The sequence below is a fragment of the Chanodichthys erythropterus genome, chromosome 12 (assembly GCF_024489055.1).
Source record: "Chanodichthys erythropterus isolate Z2021 chromosome 12, ASM2448905v1, whole genome shotgun sequence".
NCBI lineage: Eukaryota > Metazoa > Chordata > Actinopteri > Cypriniformes > Xenocyprididae > Chanodichthys > Chanodichthys erythropterus.
Window position 1 is genome coordinate 32,186,573 of NC_090232.1, and position 23,635 is coordinate 32,210,207.

The following is a 23,635-nucleotide window of genomic DNA, read 5'->3' on the forward strand; positions in this document are numbered from 1 at the left end:
AAAATGTAATTTTTCAATTCCACAAAATGTAAGTTACAAAATTGCCATGAGGTTCTGTTGGAACTTCAGAGCTTTTAAATGTAATTTTCTGTAACCAAACCTATAAAGGGGCTCTTACTGTTATGTTGCTGATCCAGCTGCTATGATGTCTATAATAATAATTCCACTACTAATGGCCCAGACTGTGTACATCTGTCTTGATAATAAATTACCAAATGAGGTAGGTGATTTTGGTAGAGGTTAATGAGAGTCCAGTGTGAGACTCTCCCTACATGTGAAATGCCATTTCCATGCAGGAAAGAGACACAGCACACACAGCATATGCAGCATATGCCAGTGATTCTTGCAGCTTATGTACAAAACCTCTGACTGCTTTTTTGTGAGAATGAACACATTGCAGTCTGATGTCTCAGTAAATTTCCCAGACACACTTCATTTCCAAGTGATATTGCCTACTATGACAGTTTATGATGCTCTAGGTATGTCTACAGTTAATAAAGGGAAAGTAAATGAAGTCTTGAGTAATTATGACTGAGATTTTGACCTTGTACAAGAGGGGACCAGACTGTTACCGGAGTTATGAATAATGGAGTTGCTAATTTAACAAATTGTAAAAATCACCTGAGAGCACCATACCCTGACCTGAATACTGGGTGGACAGAGAAGTGTGTTTGTATAAAGTTAAAGTTTACATCATGTCCATGAGTGCATCTAATTCTAAAGTCTCATATATGCTAAATACAAAGGGGGCTTGGTGTAGTGGTTGATTGCAGTGCCCTAAATCAACCCCTGTATGGTGCACTATTGGCTGTCAACCAATTTGTGCTGTTTTCCAAATTTAATTCCTTGTATAATGTATAGTGTAATAAAATATGTAAAAGACTCAATTTGAAACATCTTTATTTCACACTACTTTTTTGATTCACTTTTTTATTTTGTCATTAATTTTAAATATTTGTACTGAAGTATAGCGAACCAAAATTATAAATGAATTTAAAATTATTCACATTGTTCACTGAGAAAAATTGTACATTAAAGTCGGCATTAAAAACTGAAGTTTTCTTCACTACTGAGACGTACATCTGAGTGAAACAGCTTCTGGAATGAGAAAAAATGTAGGGCGGGATTTGATTTCATTCATGGGATTTGATTGGATCGTAGGAAGTTGGGCATTGCTAACTAAATTGCAGTCAGTTGTGGAGGATATTTAGTCCCACTCTCCGCTGAGACATATGTCATGAAGAGAACAGATGTCATTTGGAAGGGGAGGGGAGATTAACTTTTTGATTAAAGATTACGACGTCATATGAATTTTAAAAAATATTGATGATGAATTTTGATTTCATGTTGACTTTAAGGAAATTATAATCTGTTGGATTATGCAAATTTGATATCCTATATGTAATGTATCAGTAAAGTTATTCAACTTTATTCCTGCTTTTAATTATGATGTTATGCGCCTCATTAGTAGATCTGCCTACGGTCATATCTGTTCTCCTGATGCTGCTCATCTTTGATGGGAGTTACTGTTTAATTTATTCTTGTTGACAGCTGTTTTGGGCTTAGTTTATTCATTATGAATATAAAGTATATAAATATATTAAACATGACAAACAAACAACTGTGAACTAAAAGTATCATCATGTCATCCCTGAAACTACAAATCTTCAACTTTTATTCATTCCTTCCCCATATAGTCAATATACTGGAGTCCACTATAGTGAATAGTGAATGAGTAAATAAGTAGAAAATTTTAAATGCACAAAAAAATCAGCTGGTTTCTATTTTATTTCTATTCTATCTACACTAAATTGCCAAACGTTTTGGGACACCTGGCTTTACATGCACCTTTTTACACACTTTAATGACATCCCATTCTTAATCCGTAGGGTTTAATATTGAGTTGGCCCACCCTTTGCAGCTATAACAGCCTCAACTCTTCTGGGAAGGCTTTCCACAAGGTTAAAGAGTGTGTTTATGGGAATTTTTGACCATTCTTCTAGAAACGCATTTGTAAAGTCAGGCACTGATGTTGGACGAGAAGGCCTGGCTCACAGTCTCCGCTCTAATTCATCCCAAAGGTGTTTTATCGGGTTATGGTCAGGACTCTGCGCAGGCCAGTTAAGTTCCTTCACACCGAACTCGCTCATCCATGTCTTTATGGACCTTGCTTTGTGCACTGGTGCGCAGTCATGTTGGAATAGGAACTGTTCCCAAACTGTTCCCACAAAGTTGGGAGCATGAAATCGTCCAAAATGTCTTGGTATGCTGAAGGATTGTATGCATTAAGAGTTCCTTTCACTGGAACTAAGGGACCAAGCCCAACCCCTGAAAAACAACCTTAGACCATAATCCCCCCTCCACCAAACTTTACACTTGGCACAATGCAGTCAGGCAAGTATCGTTCTCCTGGCAACCACCAAACCCAGACTCATCCATCGGATTGCTAGACAGAGAAGTGTGATTCGTCACTCCAGAGAACATGTGTCCCCTTCTCTAGAGTCCAGTGGCGGCGTGCTTTACACCACTGCATCCGACGCTTTGCATTGCACTTGGTGATGTAAGGCTTGGATGCAGCTGCTCGGCCATGGAAACCCATTCCATGAAGCTCTCTACACACGGTTCTTCAGCTAATCTGAAGGCCAGATGAAGTTTGGAGGTCTGTAGCTACTGACTCTGAAGAAAGTTACCGACTTCTGCGCACTGTGCACCTCAGCATGCGCTGACCCCACTCTGTGATTTTACGAGGCCTACCACTTCGTGGCTGAGTTGCGGTTGTTCCCGATTGCTTCCACTTTATGATACCACTAACAGTTGACCGTGGAATATTTAGTAGTGAGGAAATTTCACGAATGGACTTATTGCACAGGTGGCAACCTATCATGGTACCACGCTTGAATTCACTGAGCTCCTGAGAACAACCCATTCTTTCACAAATGTTTGTAGAAGCAGTCTGCATGCCTAGGTGCTTGATTTTATACACCTGTGGCCATGGAAATGATTGGAACACCCGAATTCAATGATTTGGAGGGGTGTCCCAACACTTTTGACAATATGTTTTCTTTGTGTACTGAGATAGACTAACTGGAACTTGTCACAGCACTAATATATTGATGTTTTTTTTGTTAGTTTAACTGCTTCTGTTGTTCTCTTTTGTAAGTCACTTTGAATAAAAGCATCTGCTAAATGATTAAATTTAAATGTACAGGGATTGGACAATTAAACTAAAACACCTGGTTTTAGACAACAGTAATGGATTAGTATGGTCTAGGGCCTCTTTTTGCAGATAATACAGCTTCAGTTAATCTTGGGAATGACAGATACAAGTCCTTCACAGTCGCCAGATGGATTTTGAGCCATTCCTCTTCCAGGACACTGGCCGTGTGGGAAACATAGAGGAACACATTTTTTTGACTTGCTCCTTGAATATTCAGATCTGGTGACTGTGCAGGACATGGGAGATGTTCAACTTCACTTTCATGTTCATCAAACCATTCTGTCACAAGTCATGCTGTGTGTATTGGAGTATTATCCTGTTGATACACAGCACCCCATCAGGGTACAATCTTTGAACCTTTAGGTCCACATGGTCCTCCAAAAATGGTTTGGCAGTCCTTGGCAGTAATGTGCCCATCAAGTACAGTAGGGAATGCCATGATATTGCCGCCCAAACCATCACTGATCTACCCCTGTGCTTCACTCTGGGCAGCAACAGTCCGGGTGTTAAACCTCTTTGGGGCTTCTCCACACAGTAACTCCCATGGATGTGGGAAAGACAGTCAAGGTGGACTCAGAGAACAATACATGTTTCACATTGTCCACAGCCCAAAATTTGCACTGATTGAAACCGACATTTGGCATTGCCACGAGTGACCAAAGGTTTGGAAATAGCAGCTCGACTCTGTAGAGCTCCCAATAAACAGTTTTGGTGGAAACAGGAGAGTGGAGGTGCACATTTAATTCTGCAGTGATTTAAGTAACTGTTGTTTTATTTCTTTTTTTTTGTTTAGTGTTTTTTTTTTTTTTTTGATACCAAAAAAGCTTCCTCTTGCATCGGCATTTACTCCTGTTGGATGTGGTTTGTGGTGGTACTACCCTGCATACCATAGCTCTCGATACAAAAAAAAAAAATTGCTGTCCTGGTCACAGATGAGTCCTCTTTTGAATTCTGATATGTCTCCCATTATGTCGTGTGGATTGCAATATTTTATGTACAGCTGTGCTATTGCTCTGCTAATTCAACCTGTACACTCTGCACTCAGATTGGCCACCAGGCCATGCATATATAGGTGTGAAACCTCCAAGACTATATAATCCCCAGTGTTTCAGTTTCATTGTCCAACCCCTGTAAATGTAAATGTTTTGAACACTATAAATTAGCCTTAGCGTATCACTTGCTTATCACTTGCTCCAGTTTTAACCTGTAACCATAGCAACAGACTGCTTCAGAGATCTGCACTTTCTAAAGAGAGAGAGAGAGAGAGAGAGGAAGAAATGCACACAAACAACGGAGGATCTGATTCCACCCCACAACATTATTTAGCTGCTACCACAGATAAAAATCAATGTAGAATAAAATAAACAGCTTAGGTGATGACATGATCTAGCCCATGTGTCACATACTCTCTCAACTTTAGATTTATATTTTATTAAACTGCCAAGTACCACAGCACAAATGAATTCTATAAAGAATAGGTGGGCTTTGTGTGGTACCATGCACAGATTGCATACCATGGCAATATTCCGCCAACCAGTAGAGATTTTGCTATGCCGTTTATACCAAGAAATATATATTTGTCCTATTATGCATGACAACTTTACATTATTAACACCTGAGAACACTGAAAGAACAGTAATGCAAAATTCAGATCACATATCCCAAACAAGTCAAGAAGAACTTAACAACAAGTCAAGAACAACATAAAGCAAAATGCAGTTGTTTATGGTGCCAAGCAACAATGAAACTAATACATAATCTGTGTTAATATAGAACAATTGTTCTCATCCAGGGGGCCTAAAAAACTTCCAAGGGGGGCTCAAGATGACTTAAGTTAAAATTATTTAAAATAAGACAAAATATGCTAAAACAACAACAAAAAAAAAAATATCATAGTATTTGGTTAATTGTTTATGGATATACATCTTTCTATGTAAAGCTCTAAAATATTGATGTTGAAAATAAAAAGGGAAAATCAAATAAGACAAATTACCTTTCATTTAATTCAATGAAAGGGATATATATAATATATATATATATATATATATATATATATATATATATATATATATATATATATATATATATATATATATATATATATATATATATATATATATTTATTAAGTTGTTAATTGACTTAAGCAGAAGTAAAAAATTAATTTACCCTAATAATAACTATACCATGATCTTGTTGTAAAATTACTCATACCATGATATAAGATTTTGTTCAAATCAATTGCTCCTAGGTGGGCTGTAAAGAGCAAAAATAGGAATGGGTCAACAAAAGGATGCTTGTCCCCTCCACCTCTCTCTCACTTATCATGTTTGAACAGATCAGCCAGTGATCTGAAGATGACAGTAAATTATCCCATATGTTTTCTGGTGTTTACCATGTTGTTATCTACGGCTGACACTGCATCGATCTGAAAGACCGAAGTGATGCTGGTAAAAGGCATGTCATGTATAAATCACGCATGCACTGTCATAATGACATCATAAATCATGGTTTCTCTCAGTCAAAAAGCTGTAATGCTTCACTGACAGCACATGAAAATACACTTGCACTCACATTTCACATCAATGGTTACGAATGGTTTCAAGAAAATGCTGATATAGCTGAATGTTTAAAAAGCATCTTCTTTCATAGTATAGGTCAAAGGGATTCTTGCAGAGCAGAACACAAATGTTCTTTACAGCACATTTAATTGCCAGTGTATCATCTAAGTCAATGTTTCTCAAACTTTCTGACCCCCTGTTCTCCTACACAATATTTGGTCCACCAACTTATGCTAAGCATTACTTAATTATGGCAAAGCTGCTTGTTTGTATATTAAATTAATTAACCATGATTCATTTTTTTGCCTCTTTATTTATCTATTCTCCTCCTCGTGCTTGTAAAATGCCACATTCACGGTTCTCAGGCAGAGTAATTCCTTTCCAAATTCAGTCAAGCGAATCATATGTATCACACAAGATATTGGGAACATTAGAAAGGACAGATAACAAGTATGCCTGCGCTTATGGATCCTCTCTGCTTAAAAATAAGCAATATATTGAACTGCTGATTGAGAGATTGTATTAGTGTGATATCATCCCATTAAGAGGCTAGAAAGAAACACTCAAGCACTGTGAGATACAACTCCCTAGTACAAAAAGTGAATGTGAACAAAATCACATTCAATTCCAAAGTTGGAATGTAATAATCTGAAAAAAGTTTCTAAATAAATAAAGACTTTTTCTGTCTGAAAGAAAGAAAGGGCAAAGACTGTAATTCATGGTAACTCGCTGACAAGGCTTGTGAAATGCTACAAAATGCTACTTATAAACCTAGCTATTGTGCTGAATTCCACCTACACACCGAGACAGGCAAGTCTATTAGAGCTAAGAAAGCAGCAAAGTGTGTGTGTGTGTGTGTGTGTGTGTGTGTGTGTGTGTGTGTGTGTGTGTGTGTGTGTGTGTGTGTGTGTGTGTGTGTGTGTGTGTGTGTGTGTGTGTGTGTGTGTGTGTGTGTGTGTGTGTGTGTGTGTGTGTGTGTGTGCTTTTGTTTATATTACATTGTGGGGACCAAATGTCCCCATGATGTAATATAAACCTGAGTTCACCTACATCGTGGGGACCAGCCAGCGGTCCCCACAATGTAAATGGGTTTATAAATCATATAGAATGAGTTTTTGTGAAAAAGTAAAAGTTTGCACAGTTTCCTGTGAGGGTTAGGTTTAGGGGTAGGGGCAGGGTAGGGGGATAGAATGTACAGTTTGTTCAGTGTAAAATGCATTGAAGTCTATGGAAAGTCCCCACAATTCACAAAAACAAACATGTGTGTGTGTGTGTGTGTGTGTGTGTACTTGTTTTGGCTATACTTGTGAGGACCAAATGTCCTCACTTATATTGTGAAATGCTTTCAAAACCCACTAGCGAGGACATTGACTGGTCCTCACTAGTTTTATCTCAGCCAAAAGAGGTTTTTATTTAAATCTAATGATGTGCATGTTTCTGTGATGGTTAAGTTTAGGAATAGGGGTTGGGTTAGGTGGTAGCAAACTACCCACTAATATAGCAAAACAAACCTGTGTGTGTGTGTGTGTGTGTGTGTGTGTGTGTGTGTGTGTGTGTGTGTGTGTGTGTGTGTGTGTGTGTGTGTGTGTGTGTGTGTGTGTGTGTGTGTGTGTGTGTGTGTGTGCCCTCATAAAGATCACAATAATCAAAGTCATTCTAATTTAAAAAATTCTAAATACTTCAGTGAACAATTCACCAAATAATAATAATACTATTTTGTAATTTACTAAGTCAGCAATTCAATTTTTTTTTTTTTTACCAAAAATTAGAGAAAAAAAAACACATTAAAGGCACCATTAAAGTAGTCCATTTGATATATGACTTCATTATATTCATATTCTTTTGAAGTAATGTGATAATTTTATGTGATGAACAAAATGAAATTAAAGTTATTATCCGTAAATCTTGTTGTTTGCTGCAGATCCATCAAGTTTGATGTCAATAGTCATATAGATTGCATTTATATATATTTTTTTTATTTTATTTTATTTAATTATTTAATCATCTTTTGGAGCAAGATCGTACTCGGTTACTAACGTAACCTCGGTTCCCTGAGATACGGAACGAGTACTGCGTATGGGGAAAGGTCTCCCTTTTTCCCCGCTGCTGAAGCCTTTTTCAATAACGCAGTGTAACTGCACCGTCATTGGTTCACTCATAGACAAGTTGTTGAACCAATGGCGGCGCGGCATAGCTGCGCGGCCTATGGCGACAAAGCGCGCGAATATTCCCGCCGAAATGGGCGGGGTATAGGGCTATATAAGCAGGCGTTTCGCCATAGGATTTCAGTGTCAATCGACTGAAGCGACGACCCTGAGCCGCAGCCTCGTGGCACGGCAAGTGACGCAGTACTCGTTCCGTATCTCAGGGAACCGAGGTTACGTTAGTAACCGAGTACGTTCCCTTTCGATACTTCACTCGTACTGCGTATGGGGAACGAATTCAACCACGCCGTGCCACGGCTGGGAACGATATAGCTTGCATTTGGCCACCCAGAGGGGGGCAAAAAGGACAAGCGGAGGCAAAGCCTAACCGAACCCATGGTTACACTGAAGGAAGATACTTCCTATGGTGGCGTGAAGCGGGACCTGTTGGAAGCCGCTAATCACACCGACAGGACCCGAGCTTGTAAGGTCGGGACATCGAGGTGATAGAACCTGACAAAGGTGGACGGCGAAGACCAGCCGGCCGCCTCACAGATGTCTTGGATGGAAACTCCGTTGGACCAAGCCCACGAGGAAGCCATTCCTCTAGTGGAGTGGGCCCTGACTCCTATGGGGCAATTAGTGCCCAGTGAGGAGTAGCACAGGTTAATAGCATCCACTATCCAACGGGAAATGCGTTGTTTCGAGACCGGAGACCCTTTGGTGCGGCCGCCAAAACAAACAAAGAGCTGATCTGACTGTCTGAAAGACTGTGATCGGTCTATGTAGGTCCTCAATGCCCTGACTGGGCAGAGTAGCTGCAGCTCTGGTTCGTCCGCCGAGGAGGAAGAGCAGAGAGCGAGATGACCTGAGCTCTAAACGGAGTTGAGAGCACTTTAGGGACGTAGCCATGCCTAGGTTTCAGAACGACCTTAGAGTCACCAGGCCCGAATTCGAGGCACGCACGGTTCACGGAGAGGGCCTGCAAATCGCCAACACGCTTTACCGATGCTAGTGCTAGTAGCAGAGCGGTTTTTAGCGTTAGGGGCCTGAGGTCGGCTGAACCCATTGGTTCAAATGGGGCTCCTTTCAAGGCCCTGAGGACCAACGAGAGGTCCCAGGAGGGAATAGTGAGAGGGCGAGGAGGATTCAAACGCCTAGCACCTCTCAAAAAACGGATCACGAGCCCGTTTCGTCCCACCGATTGGCCAGCAATAGGAGCGTGGAACGCTGCAATGGCTGCTACGTAAACCTTAAGCGTGGAAGGGGAGCGCCCCATTTCCAAGCGTTCTTGGAGGAAAGACAGTATGGAAGATACGTCACTCTCCACAGGGTCTATGTTGCGTGTTGAACACCAATCAACAAAGACTGACCACTTCTGGTCGTAGAGGCGCCTCGTAGATGGGGCTCTAGCCTGAGAAATGGTATTTAGGACGTCCTCGGGGAGGCTAGTCGGCTCCCATCGAGGGACCAGAGGTGCAGAGCCCAGAGCTGCGGCTGTGGGTGCCAGATTGTTCTGTTTGCCTGAGAGAGGAGGTCCCGTCTCAGGGGAATCGGCCACGGGGCTCTTAGAGAGAGCCTGAATAGCTCTGAGGACCAAACCTGGTTCCTCCAGAGCGGGAGCCACCAGAAGGACTCTGTGCTGGTCTTCTCTGATACGCCTGATGACCTGGGGGATCAGTGCGATCGGAGGGAAAGCATAAAGGAGCGTGCTGGGCCATGTGTGGGCCAGAGCATCTACTTCCTTCGAGAAAAATGTTGGGCAATGAGAGTTGTCTTCTGAGGCGAAGAGGTCTACCTCTGCCTTCCCGAAGAACTCCCAGATCGTGAGGACCACTTGGGGGTAGAGCATCCACTCGTCGGAGGGGGATGTTGCTCCGTGACAACATGTCCGCACCCAGATTGTTCCTGCCAGGAACATGAGTCGCTCTGAGCGACTGAAGCCTCGGAAGAGCCCATTCCAGCAGACGTTTCGCCAGAGCGCATAAGCGGCTGGACGAAAGACCGCCTTGGTGGTTCAGGTATGACACCACCGTCATACTGTCTGACCGAACTAGAACATGACGTCCCGTCAAGTAAGCCTGAAAGAACTGAAGGGCTTTCATCACTGCTAGCATCTCTAGACAGTTGATGTGTAAATGGCTTTCCTCGTGGCTCCACGAGCCGAAGGCCGGTCTGCCCTCGCACACAGCGCCCCAGCCCAAGTTGGAGGCGTCTGTTGAGAGCACCGTCCTCCGTGAGACCGCCTGTAAAGGGACTCCGCGTTGGAACCATACTGGATCCATCCAAGGTTTCAGGGCTAGAAGACAGGCCCGATTGACCTTGAGACATAGGCGGCCGTGCCGCCATGCGCTGGGAGGAACCCGGAACTTCAACCAGTACTGAAGAGGCCGCATCCGAAGAAGGCCTAGCTGCAGCACCGGGGAGGCGGAAGCCATCAGCCCTAGCAGCCTCTGGAAAAACTTCAGAGGGAGATAGGCTTTGTTCGTGACAGATGCCGTGAGCTGCTGAATTGCCAGGGCGCGCTCTGGCGAGACTACTGCCGTCATACGGACCGAGTCGAAAACTGCTCCCAGAAACGAGATTCGTTGAGTGGGGCATAGCGAGCTCTTGGCTAAGTTGACCCTGAGACCCAGGCATTGTAGATGGCTGAGGAGCACGGATCTGTGGCGTTCCAGCTCGTCTCGCGAACGGGCTAAGATGAGCCAGTCGTCGAGATAATTCAGAACCCGGATTCCCATCTGTCTCAGAGGGGAAAGCGCCGCGTCCATGCACTTGGTGAAAGTGCGGGAGCCTGAGACAGCCCGAAGGGCAGGACCGTATATTGGTATGCCACCCCTTCGTATGCGAATCTCAAGAATCGTCTGTGACGGGGGGCTATCTGGATGTGAAAATACGCATCCTTCAGGTCCAGCGAGCAGAACCAGTCCTCGGGGCAAATGTGCGCGAGGATCTGCTTCAGCGTCAGCATTTTGAACTTCCGTCTCGTGAGGGAGTGATTCAAAAGCCTGAGGTCTAGGATGGGTCTGAGACCGCCATCCTTTTTGGGGACCAGAAAGTAGCGGCTGTAAAAGCCTGTCTCGCTCTCTGACGGAGGAACCATTTCCACAGCTCCTTTTTCCAGCAACGACATGACTTCGGCCCGGAGGACATGAGCGTCGTCCCGGATTGACCGATGTTTGAAGCACCCCGGCGAAGCGGGGGGGCCGTCGTGCAAACTGGAGCGAGTAGCCCTGGTTTACGATCCCCATGACCCATTCTGACACATCGGGGATGGCCTGCCAGGCCTCGGCCCGAGTGGCTAGGGGTTGAATAATGTTGGGTGACAGACCGCCGTTGAGAGGGTCGTACACCGCGAGGGGTGGAAGAGGAAATTTGCTCTTTTTGTGATGAGGTAAAAATTTTTCCGCCGTGAAAACGGCGTTTAGATGGGCGCAACAGGTGTGGGCCCAGCTGTCACTTGAAGTATGTTTCCCACGCCCGGAAATAAACGAGGCGGAGGGGAAATTACCCGTGGGAGCTTTTGGGGTGGTCCGGTCGTAACGGGACGGTCCCCCATCCTCTTCCTGTCCGACGAATCAGGACGACTTCGGAGGCACCGGGTCCAGCACAATCCTGGGCCGGGGTCCCTGGCGCCTCGGGAAGGGAGGGCGCTTCGCAGGGCGCGAGCGCTGGCGATGCTCCTGGGCGGCGCTGCCTGTGTTGCAGGTGGGGCTGGTTTGTTCTGCTGAGCCGGCGCAGTCCTGGGGCGGCTAGACGCAGAAGCGGAGCTGGAGCGCTTAGGCAAGAAATGCCTCATAGCCTGAGACGATTTCTGCGCGGCAGTAAAGCGCTCAGTGAAGCCATCCACTGCAGGCCCGAAGAGACCAGAAGGCGAGACCGGGGCGTCTAAGAAGGCCGTCTTGTCTAGGTCTTTGATCTCCGTTAGGTTGAGCCACAGGTGGCGCTCCAACACGACCAGGCTGGCCATGGAACGACCGATGGCCTGGGCCGTAGCCTTCGTAGCTCGCAGGGCAAGATCCGTGGCGCTGCGGAGATCTTTGAAGGCTGGCGCGTCGATTCCAGACTCATCCAGAGAGCGGAGGAGTTTGGCCTGGAATGCTTGAAATATGGCCATGGTGTGGAGCGCAGAGGCAGCTTGGCCCGCCGAGGTGTAAGCCCGTCCAGCCAGAGTAGAGGTGGTCCGACAGGGCTTGGAAGGAAGGGCCCTCTTCGTCTTCCAACCCACAGCCGCGGGAGGACAGAGGTGAGCAGCCACCGCTTCATCTAGGGGTGGCAAGCGCTCGTATCCCTTCTCCTCGGCGCCGTCGACGGCGGTGAGGGCGGAGCGGTGCGTAGTGTGGAGGCGGGCAGAGTAAGGAGCGCGCCACGACTTCGTCAGCTCTTCGTGGACCTCAGGAAAGAAGGGCGCTGAACGCTGGCGAGGTGCTTGGCGGCGGCCTGGCAGAAACCATTCGTCCAGGCGGCTGCGAGACGGCTCCTCTGGAGGGGCCCACTCGAGGTCCAGCTCTTCAACGGCTCTAGACAGGATGCGGAAGAGCTCGGCATCCATGCCCTGGCCATGCTCGATGGGTTCCAAGGGAGGCGGTGGAGCGGGGTCTTCCGGCTCGCCAGCCCATCCTTCCGCTTCGGAAGCCGCAAGAGACATGGAGTCGTCTTGTTCGTCGTCTGTTCCCCCGAATGAGACGAGGTCACTCGCTTCTGCGGAGGGACGCTGCTCAGGGCGAGAGAACAGAACTGGAGAGAGTTCCCTGGGAGGAGAGGGCGAGGCACGCGGGGGCTGGGCCGGCGTGAGCTCGCTCAACTCCTGGCGCTGAGTCGCTCTACCCCGCTGTCTTTTCCTCGCCGGACCGCGGGAGGAAGGAGACGGGAGGGCGCGAGCGGCGAGATCGCCCTCAGTGAAGAAGGCGACCCGCGAGCGCAGGGAAGCGAGACTCATACACTCGCAGTGCGGGCATGAGTCTCCAGCGAGCGCGCCGTCTGCGTGGGGCTTGCCCAGGCAAGCGACACACTCGCTGTGTCCATCGTCGTCGTGCAGGGGGGCCCTGCAAGTACCACATGAGTGGCGGGGCATCGTGAGACGCCGCTGCCGTGAAAACGGCAATTGGGTGGCTCTTTTAGAGCGGCGAGGGCCGCGGAAGCTCTTAAAGCGGTGAAAACCGCTGGAAATCGCTCTTTTAGAGCGGCGTTTAAGCCGCGGATGAAGCTCTCAGGCGGCGCGCCGGATGGCGGCAGGGGACGCACAGGAAGCGGCCGGAAGCGGGAAGCGGGAGGCGGCGGCTCGGCGACGGCGCTAGAAGCTGCAGTCCGCGAGGGCGCCGGCGCTTTCTTCCACCGGCGAGTCCAGGCGAGTCCGCTGCGGGAGCCTCTTCAGACGGCGGCGAGAGCAGAAGGCGGCGAGCTTCTTCGGCTTCAGGCGGAGATCAGCGAAGAGAAGTAGATGTCGTCGCTGAAGGAGAAAACACTGAAATCCTATGGCGAAACGCCTGCTTATATAGCCCTATACCCCGCCCATTTCGGCGGGAATATTCGCGCGCTTTGTCGCCATAGGCCGCGCAGCTATGCCGCGCCGCCATTGGTTCAACAACTTGTCTATGAGTGAACCAATGACGGTGCAGTTACACTGCGTTATTGAAAAAGGCTTCAGCAGCGGGGAAAAAGGGAGACCTTTCCCCATACGCAGTACGAGTGAAGTATCGAAAGGGAACTTTTGGACTCTTCAAATTCTTCTTTCGCATTCCATGGAAAAAAATAAAAAATACAGCATATATGACCAACAAGAGGGTTAGTAAATAAGGACAGAATTCTCATTTTTGAGTGAACAATCATGTAAAACATGTAGAATAGAATGAAATTGAAATGCACATATGACTCAAACATAACAGACTGTTATTCTTAGGACTGATTGAAACACAGATTCAAGATGTGAAGTTTTTGTTTCGGCATGTGTCGTTGTGTTTGTTACTTAACTGACCCTGAGCGTTGCTACAGTAGCTATTGTACTGAAAGGTCAGGTCGGTTGCGTCACATTGCATGGATTCCACAGGGTATTGAATAGAGCCCTGGTCACAATACAGTGGACTTGGCTACACCCAAAGCCTTTAAGATTAGAAATACCAAGAACTAGAAGAAACATGGAACAACAGGATACAATAAAAGGGAACAATACAATGGACTACACTGTGCACAGTTTCCTTTTTAAACAATCTTCATCTCATCGAAATTTGATTTATTCTGGCCATAGACTAAAGTCAGTAAGTAGACTAACTGAGCAAAGATGTCTGTATTTCCCATCAGCAGCTGATACTGCTCCAGGGTCTAGTTTCCACTAAAGACTTGCATCACTAGACTGACATACTGTGAGAATTCACCGCAGGCCATGATATGTCTACTATTATTTTACTGGTTTAGACACAGTTGCATAAGTGTCTAAAGTTCTTAAAATGACTTAAGTTCCCTACATTTTCCCTCGGGGATCAATAAATGTCGGTCTTTTTGTCTTATGTTTTCCTCAGAGGTGATGCTTTTTAAGAACATTAATTTTAGAAGATCCATGGCTATTAGGACACTATAAAAAAAAACAAATTAATTTGCAAGTCTGAGCTTATAGTCACCAGGCTATTTAATAAAATTTGATCAAACACATATCCAAATTTTGTTATTCCTGGTCTGGGATCATGGAGTTTAAATACTGCTCAGGGACACAGAAAATCCAGAGCTTCCTCTTAAACTACCAGTGGGTGGATTTCAAGGGGAAGGTTCTTACTGCACTACAGAAATCACTCAATGCCTCAAGATTCACTGCGGTGATTGCATGAGCCAGCAGATTTGTTTTCAACCAAAATAAATCAAAACCTCAGTCTCAGAAGGGGGAATGAAAACATGGAAATGTGAGGGTGGCTCAAACCTAACTGAACTCCAATCTCTTCTGAAAACTGTTTATTATTCCTTTGGAAATATTAAACTGTCTCAGAAGAGGACAAAGGAAGGAAAATATGTAGGATACAAGCCAGTTTTCACAGATTTGGCCAGCTTTGAGGATATATTGTCTGTTTTTGAAATTTTCTCTTTGACATTCCATACAGGAAACAGAGGAAGAAAGGGCAACCACATCCACACAGTCACTTCTTCCATTATAGGGAACAAAAACGATAACAATGATTAACTACTATATATTAGCGTAACTACATTAGGACAATGACGTCACGTTTATTGCACACTTCTGCAGTTACATTATAGCACATGCTTTAAAAAGGCAGATTGATTTTGATTAAATCTCAATGCTTTAACATTTATTGAAAAAAATGCTCTGAAAGTGATTCTAATGACACCGTTCCTCTATGTCATTGTAGTTATAATTGCTTGTAAGATCATTTTTATTGTAATCATTCTTGATGTTAACGGGCCTTTAAGCAGCATGCCAGCTGAGTGAATACATTGTGCCAGCCGGCAATTTCTGTTTGTTTTCAGCAAAACTTTGTTCCTATTAATTGGGTCAATGTACATATATTAGTGTTAAAAAAAAAAAAAAAAGAAAGAAAGGAAAAAAGATTAGAAATAGCTTTTAAAATCTAGTTTAAAATACATGTGCCAAAATCTTTTAAAAAGTACTCTTTATTTATATGGTATATATAAAAAATAAATAAATAAAAAACTTTAATACCATTGTCAAGAAAAGTTTAAATGTAAGGACACTTTCCTTACAACTTGAATATATCTTAATAATTATTAATTAATAAGTTTTTAAAACATTTTTCAAGGTAAAAAGTTTTTTTTTTTTTTTTAAATATGAATTATTCCTGAATTATTCATAAATATCATTAAAGGGTTAGTTCACCCAAAAAATCTGTCATTAATTACTCACCCTCGTGCTGTTTTACACCCATAAGACCTTCGTTGATCTTCGGAACACAAATTAAGATATTTTTGTTGCAATCCAATGGTTCAGTGAGGCCTCCATAGGGAGCAATGACATTTCCTCTCTCAAGATCCATTAATGTACTAAAAACATATTTAAATCAGTTAATGTGAGTACAGTGGTTCAATATGATTATTATAAAGCAACTAGAATATTTTGGGTGTGCCAAAAAAAAAAAACACAATAACGACTTATTTAGTAATGGCCGATTTTAAAACACTGCTTCAGGAAGCTTCGGAGCACAAATGAATCAGTGTATCAAATCATAATTCGGATCGCGTGTCAAACCGCCAAACTGCTGAAATCACGTGACTCTGGCGCTCCGAACAGGTGATTCGTCACGCTGATTCATTATGCTCCAAAGCTTCCGGAAGCAGTGTTTTGAAATCAGCCATCACTAAATAATTTGTTATTTTGTTTTTTGGGAACACCAAAAATATTCTTGTCGCTTTATAATATTAATATTGAACCACTGTACTCACATGAACTGATTTAAATATGTTTTTAGTACCTTTATGGATCTTGAGCGAGGAAATGTCATTGCTCCCTATGAAGGCCTCACTGAGCCATTGGATTTCAACAAAAAAAAAAAATCCTAATTTGTGTTCCAAAGATTAACAAAGGTCTTATGGGTCTGGAACGGCATGAGCATGAGTAATAAATGACAGAATTTTCATTTTTGGGTGAACTAACTTTTTAAGTTCTCTTAACAAACAGCCATAAGCGTCTGTAATAGATAATTTTGATTTGGTGGACAAATGTTTTTCAAATATTAATTAGCAAGCAGTGAAGCATTTTTTGGTAAAATATTTTTCTCTAAGAGCTAATAATAAAAGACAAACTTAAGATTTTCATTTCATTCTTAAATAAGGCTCATTTTCATATGATGTCAGTAATAATCAAAAATGTAAATAAAAAAAATAATATTATATATATATATATAGTCATTGTATCTATATGAATTGTATTTTTGAATTATTTTATTCGCCCACTACAAGCACAGCACTGTTTCAATGATTCAGCACAGCAACTGAACAGCTGTGTCACGCAGACGATATACGTTTCACAACATATTGTGCTCCCTCTTCATTACCATATGGCAAAAATACAGGCTCTCGGTTTCCGCTACTGCCTCCTTTTAACAGATATCGGTGTGGCAGTGGCACACGTTGCACTTATACCCTGACACAAAGACACATACACACGCCAAAGGCACTGGCTGACCTTTCAACTGGACATCTGTAACAGGACATGTCTGCGGCCTAGGAGACAGCTTTCCAGCTTTAATTCCCTGAACCCCATAAACCCAAACCCATGTTCTGCTCATTAGACCAACCGACAACCAGTGAAAGGAGAGTGAGAACAGGGTGGTGGGAGGGGAGGGCAGTCTCACAAAAACAGAGGCGCTTGTCAGAATTATCAAAGGACCCCACACAAGATGAGAATGTTTGGAGGCGGCTAACAGAGAGACATAATGTGGCTATTTATCCCTCATGTGACTCCGTGCATATATTAGAGAGAACACAGAGGGGACAGGCCATCAGCAGACACCATGAATGAGAGCTTCAACAAAGTCGGTCTTTCTTCAGCACAAACGAGTGTTGTCATTTTTCATAATCCAACTATAACTGGTAAACAGAGCATGGAGTGAAAGCCTCAGAACAGCAGTGCTTTCCAAATGCCAAGACCCATATCTAAAACACTTATAATAAGAACAAAATGTTTTGTGCCTAGAAAGAATCTATTCAATTTGTGCTCTGAAGCAGGTCTAACAGTTTTAAAGGAGCTGTGATTGATTCTGTAGCAGGTGGTCAGTACTGCTGCACATTACAAACAAGGTGCATTTGATTAGTGAGGAAACTTTCCGCACATCTATTTTCACTTGTTCCATAGCTGATGTGGCAGTTTCCTGTATTTTTGATGAGCTTTCCTGACAATAATACATCTTTTCCTGTCGTGTTTGCATAGCTTTGATAATAATAATAATAATAATAATAATAAACAGGATGTGGGGAAACATCTTGTTTAGGTCAATTCGTGTCTGGTCACTGATAAAGAGCTGAGAACACTAGTCTGTCAACTGTTTGAAAGTAGTTTATAATATGTTGCTGTAAACTCAATGTCTGAACGACATTTGGTTCTCCTTAACTGCACCAGGTACAATCACCATAATCTGAGTTTATGAGTTTAGGCAATTTACCAGCCTACTTAAATCGGTATCAATAGAGAAAGGCATGTTTGCTTACACATACTACATGCCTACAAACTGAAAGGGAGACAAACTTAATATCTTTTTAAAAATGCTTCATCGGTTTCCTAAGTAATAGGAAAAAAGTAATATCAATAAAAAGCAATATCAGTAAGTAATACTGACTACAACCTCTTATGTTGCTTCAACCATATATGACTTTTACTACAGAGCACAACAAGAGACCTTACAGAATGACAGTCACCATTTACTTTCAATAGCCTATATGAAGAAAAGATGCAATGGAAGTGTACAGTAACTGACTGAGACTTACATTTTCCGATTTTCTATCTCATTTTGTGATAGAAAGTTGGAACAACATAAAGTAAATTCTAACAAACATTACATTGTTTCAGTGATCTTTTACTTTAATATATTTAAGCTTACTTTGTGAATGAAACACACTACGGTCTTTCTCTTAGTAAGTAGAAACTTGTTGAATCAAAACAGTTGCATTTTACACACCTCAGTTCGCCACAGCGACTTTTTGAAGTCGTCTTCTCGATCTTAGTTAAAACGACAAAGCAATGACTTACCCATGTTTTAGACTAAGAGCTCGACACCGCTGGAAAAGTCCAGTTCAAGAGTTTGACACTGAGAGAGCTGGTAGCGCGACCGTCAGTATAATGAGATGACATCACAATCACAAACGGGCGGGGGAAAACTTATCAATGGCAAATTGTTTGAGAAATGTAATGAACATAAAATCAATTTTAGCAAGTAGGTCTAAAAGCAAATTAAAAAGAAAAAAAAAAAAATAGTGTAATATATTTTAAATATATTATGTAGACTATATTTTATAAGTGATATCGCTCTAGTGTCATAGCCTATATATAGATACTAATTATAAAGTATAAAAATAAATTTGATTTTGCTGCTGGATTATATACATAATCCATTTCAGGTCCAGTCTTCTGTAAGCAGGGGTTGCAAACAGACAGATGACATGAAGATGTTGATGATTCAAAACAGAGTTTAATAAAAATCCACACAGTAATCCATAGAAGGTTCATTACTGAGGCAGCAAACACAAACAAGACCGGACCAACACTGAGTGAAGGCGAGAAACTAATGCTGGCTTCACGTGCTATCAGAAATGTGATAATTCCCACTAAAGTGGTGATTACGAGCTCATCACATTCAAGTTTCGAAATGGGAGGGCGTTCATGTGCAGTTTTTACCTAGGAAACTCGTATCGCATGAAGATAGCATAAAATACGCATGGTGATGAACTAAATGATGAACAGCTGTGATGAAGATTAGTGTCCATGGAAACTGATGAGCGGATGGAAACTCAAACAAAGTAACACGTGATTAATGAAAACAAACTAAAAGTCCATGAAAATGAAACTAACAAACACAATAGAGTGCCCCAGGGATGACGCGTTTTTGTAGGCCAACCCAGTTCCCTCGATTGAAAGCCTATTCATTTTTCCCATAGACTTTTGGAAAATCGCAGAAAATAAGCTCTGTGTTTAACAAAGGGTTATGACACTTACACGTTTTGTCTATCAAGATAATCTTTACAAGTTAACACAACATTTATAGATTTTGAAGCCTAAATAAAGTCATCAGATATAAAAGGCTAACAGTAGGCTATAAACGGACTACAGCACACCATGGTCGCGGATCAACGTCGTCACCACCAAGCGTCCTCAAACTTTATTTAGAAAACAACTCTATTTAGAAACATGCTCACTGATTATGATCTGCGTCGTGTATGAGTACTTATCCACTTTTTCATGAGAAATGCAGTCCAAATGTCCTGTTTGTCATGATGACGTCTAAAGTCCCCGCCAAAGGAAGTAACGTTAGTCCCTTTTAGCAATTTGTTAGCAAAAAAATCACAAGTGGGTTAACTGGTGTGTTTTATGTCATAGATTAAAACGTGAAAGTATTTAGAGGCTTTGTTAACCACAGACCTTATTTCAGGCGATTTAGCAAAAACCCATTCAAAAAAACCCATAGATACTGTAAAAGAGAACGTGGGTACAACTTCCGGTAAGGCATACCAATGGTATTTTGTGTGCTAATTAGCGAAGAGGCTAACGTTAAGTGTTTTTTGGATCATTGTTAACTTTGTAAAGTTGCAAATCTTTATGAGAGATGTCGTTACGGTGTTCAGGGACAACATCTCAGTTTACTACATTCTTAGTTAATAATATCACAATACAATAAACAGTTTTCGTGTCCTTAATTGCTCTTTACTTTACTGACCTTCCACAAAAGTGCTGCTGCATGACTAGAGCATCCTGACCCTGCAATACATGAACAACCCGCTGTCTGTACTTCACCCGTCACTGATGCACCAAAGCGATGTGATATTTTACTCCTAATGTGTCGTGCGTGCCAGAGCCAGTCGCGTTTCCACTGTCATATATGCGATGCTAAAGGCTTCTTATGTTAACCACTGCGATAATAAATACACACGTTTATGGAAAATATCAGAGACTGCTTGAGGAATGAAGACAATTCTTATGTTATTATAATCGTGTATTTATTTGGTTTAATGTTTTATCTGTCTCTTCCATGCCTGTTGATTCCTGACAAATGCATATCTTTCACAGATTCACACACTCCGGTTAACTCGTATAACTCATAACTCCTGTTGTCTTCTCATGAGCTCCCTCTGTTGCTCTGGCTGAAAGGATCAGGATCAGGATAGAGAGATCCCGCAAACATCCTCGGATAGCAATCATCGCATAATTTAGAGGAAAATAAATAGAAATGCTCAGAAAAGTGACGTAAACATAGGGCATGTTATCAATATATTTCTAAATGTGTAAGCCTTTGGATTTAAAAGCCTTAGTGGAGTTGTTTTTGTGCATTCTTGTGATCGCAAATAAATGGAAGCATGCGCAACTGAATGGTCTGTGTTTTATTTTTATGTCAATATAAATATCAGTTAGATTTAGCATGATTGATGTGCACTCCTGACATAAATTAATACATTACTATTACTGTAACTTTTTTTATTGTAAAACATTGTTGAAATATTGATGCCGGAATCTTAAATCTTTAAGTACAAAAACAAACGTTCGCAAGTTTGGATCGTTCAATCTTGAATGACTGTCAACTGTTGAATGAATGAGTGTCACGTCCAGCTTGTTTACTTCGAACCGGAAGACGCTCCCACGTTTGACGCAAGGCCTCATGGGGCGTAGGAAACTTTTTTCTTTCTTTCTTTTTTTTTTTTTTTTTTTTTTTTTTTTTTCATGCCATATTGTTGCCCCAACAGGATGAAATTCTCTTGTCGATTAAATATATAAAGCTGAGCATATCTTTAAAAAAATATATATATTTCCATGACATTTCTATGATTTTATTATTTTTCCAGGTTATAATTCCGGTTTTTCCATGGCTTTGGGAAGCCGGTGTTCTAATTATATACGCTTTAGACTACATGTTAAGTACAGTGTTTCGTTTGTTTTATTCGACAAAATCTGCTTCTTATTCATTGCATCCTATTTACACCGAACACACCCTTCTGTTATGTGCAATGGCTCACAAAATGATATTAATAAGGTTAGCAGTTCCCTCTGCTGGTAGATTACAGGAGTTGCACTTGAATTTATTATAAATGACTGAACTGAATAGACCAAATATAATCTTTATCGTCTTTTTAGTTACAGTAAATGATGCCTTTTATACGCGGTCACAAGCAGATACAATATTTATCCAAACCCGTAATGGTTTATTCAATTTGCCAGTGTGTTGTGCAGCAAGCGACAACATGCATGGGGTGAAAGTCTGCTAATGAAACTGAATCTCTGTGTGAAAAGGCTGGTACATTAATAATGCATCATGTCCTCTTGCACAGCCCTCACAGACGAATATGTCAGCCGCAAGCGGTTTCATTATACGGTTGTCATATTTTACCAAATTCCATTGTTTTTTAGACAATTGTGTGACTAACCGTTTGGACTACAAATACAAGAACGCATGGGCACCATGAGCACCTCCCCGAGTGAAGATTACATGGATCATCTATGATTTGCTTTGATTGATTAATCAAATGTCCAATCAGCGTTCAAAAGCAAGGACAGTGTGTGACGTCAGTTTAAAATTGCCCAATCGTCGCAATGACTCGGAAGCAGCGTTAACAAACGACATGAACCGAGTGTTTCTCCGTCAGCGATACACCTAATCTCAGCACCAGGTCGCTGTCCACTGACATCGAGAGAGGTAAGCTCATGAGCTTCATGCTCACATGTTCCACTCCTGTTTTCAGCGCAATATAACCTATATGCGCTACATTTTCCATATACATGTGCTGCTTTTTAAAAGAAAATACTTTGTCAACCCTGCTTATATACACTTGACTGTTATCATCGTTGTCCTTACATTGTTCCGGTGCAAAACAAACAATAGCACCGTAAAGGACCTGGAATGATGTTTCACGTCCTTTCTGAGAGGGTTCCTTCCTATTAAAATATAACACAGAGAGCTATTTAATTCATAACAACTGCAGTTACAAATAAAAAACAGTAGTATTCTGATTATTGTGTGCTGTTTGTACTGTAACTTTTCTTAATGTGGTTTGGGAGAACTCCAGGTGGACTGTCATTGTGAGAATGCACAAGAGGCTATTAGTGCTGACAATGGTCTGCTAATGCATATCAGAGCCTCATCACAGATTTCATTATGATTTTGAGTAGACGGTGCTGGGCAGATTAGACAGTGTGAGAAATTAGATACATAATCAGCTTCTCTTGCCAAGGCGCAGAGACAAGCAGGACTAATATCCAGTGCTTCTCGAGACAGGTGCAATTCGACATGCCATGCAGATCATCATAGAAATCTACTTGACACGCTGTCCCACTTTTGGAACAAGTCATGAGACCTCATACACGATTCATGTTAGTTAGCATGTCTATTTGTGTGTGCGCTGAATTGGTAGTTGGAATCAGTTTGTTTTAAGGTAGGAAAGTGTGTTGTACCGTAGAAGAACTGCTTGATGCAATCACAGTCAGATTCAGAAGAGTGCTTATACTGTCCCTGGGGAGTCTTATAGCCTAGCCTCTACAGGCTGTTTAGAGGGAAGATTTACAGATTAAGTAATTGAAGATGTGGCATATAGTTTGGGTGATGAGTATTTGATTATAAAGGGGAAATGTGGGAGATGGTGCGGGTTATATTGTATCTGACAAATAAAGAAAAGAAAAAAACTTTGTATGCATAATACTGTGTGAAGATCCGAAAAGATGAACAGGAAAAGATTAGATATGCAGAATCCCCAATCTTTTTTATCCTCTTTAGGCCCCAGGTAGAGAGACTGGGATTGTGTGCCAGTACTTACTGTAGCATGACAGTGGTTAATTCTTGCTTTGTAAAACCTATAAAACAGAAAATATGATTTAAAATAAAAATTGTATGGCTGTCAGTGCATACAAATATTTTTTTCACAAAAGAAAAACTCAGGTAATGTCATATTTTTGTAGTTAACATGTTAACAATTTCAGTTCCAGAGAAATACTACCACTACTACTACCAATAATAATAATAATAATAGGGTTTGTATTTGTGTGGTGCAATACTCTTGCATAAAA

At 42.2% G+C, this 23,635-nt stretch overlaps 1 protein-coding gene across 2 annotated transcripts in view; it reads right to left on the reverse strand.

The window, feature by feature from the left end:
• Positions 1-18,722, reverse strand: part of gpm6ab (glycoprotein M6Ab) — a 68,453-nt gene extending 49,731 nt beyond the window's left edge. For both annotated transcript variants that reach the window (XM_067402831.1, XM_067402832.1), the window contains exon 1: positions 18,623-18,722. In XM_067402831.1, the coding sequence (XP_067258932.1) occupies positions 18,623-18,626 (4 nt within the window). In that variant the 5' untranslated portion in view covers positions 18,627-18,722. The remainder of the gene's footprint in view (positions 1-18,622) is intronic.
• Between the last annotated feature and the right edge of the window lie 4,913 nt (positions 18,723-23,635).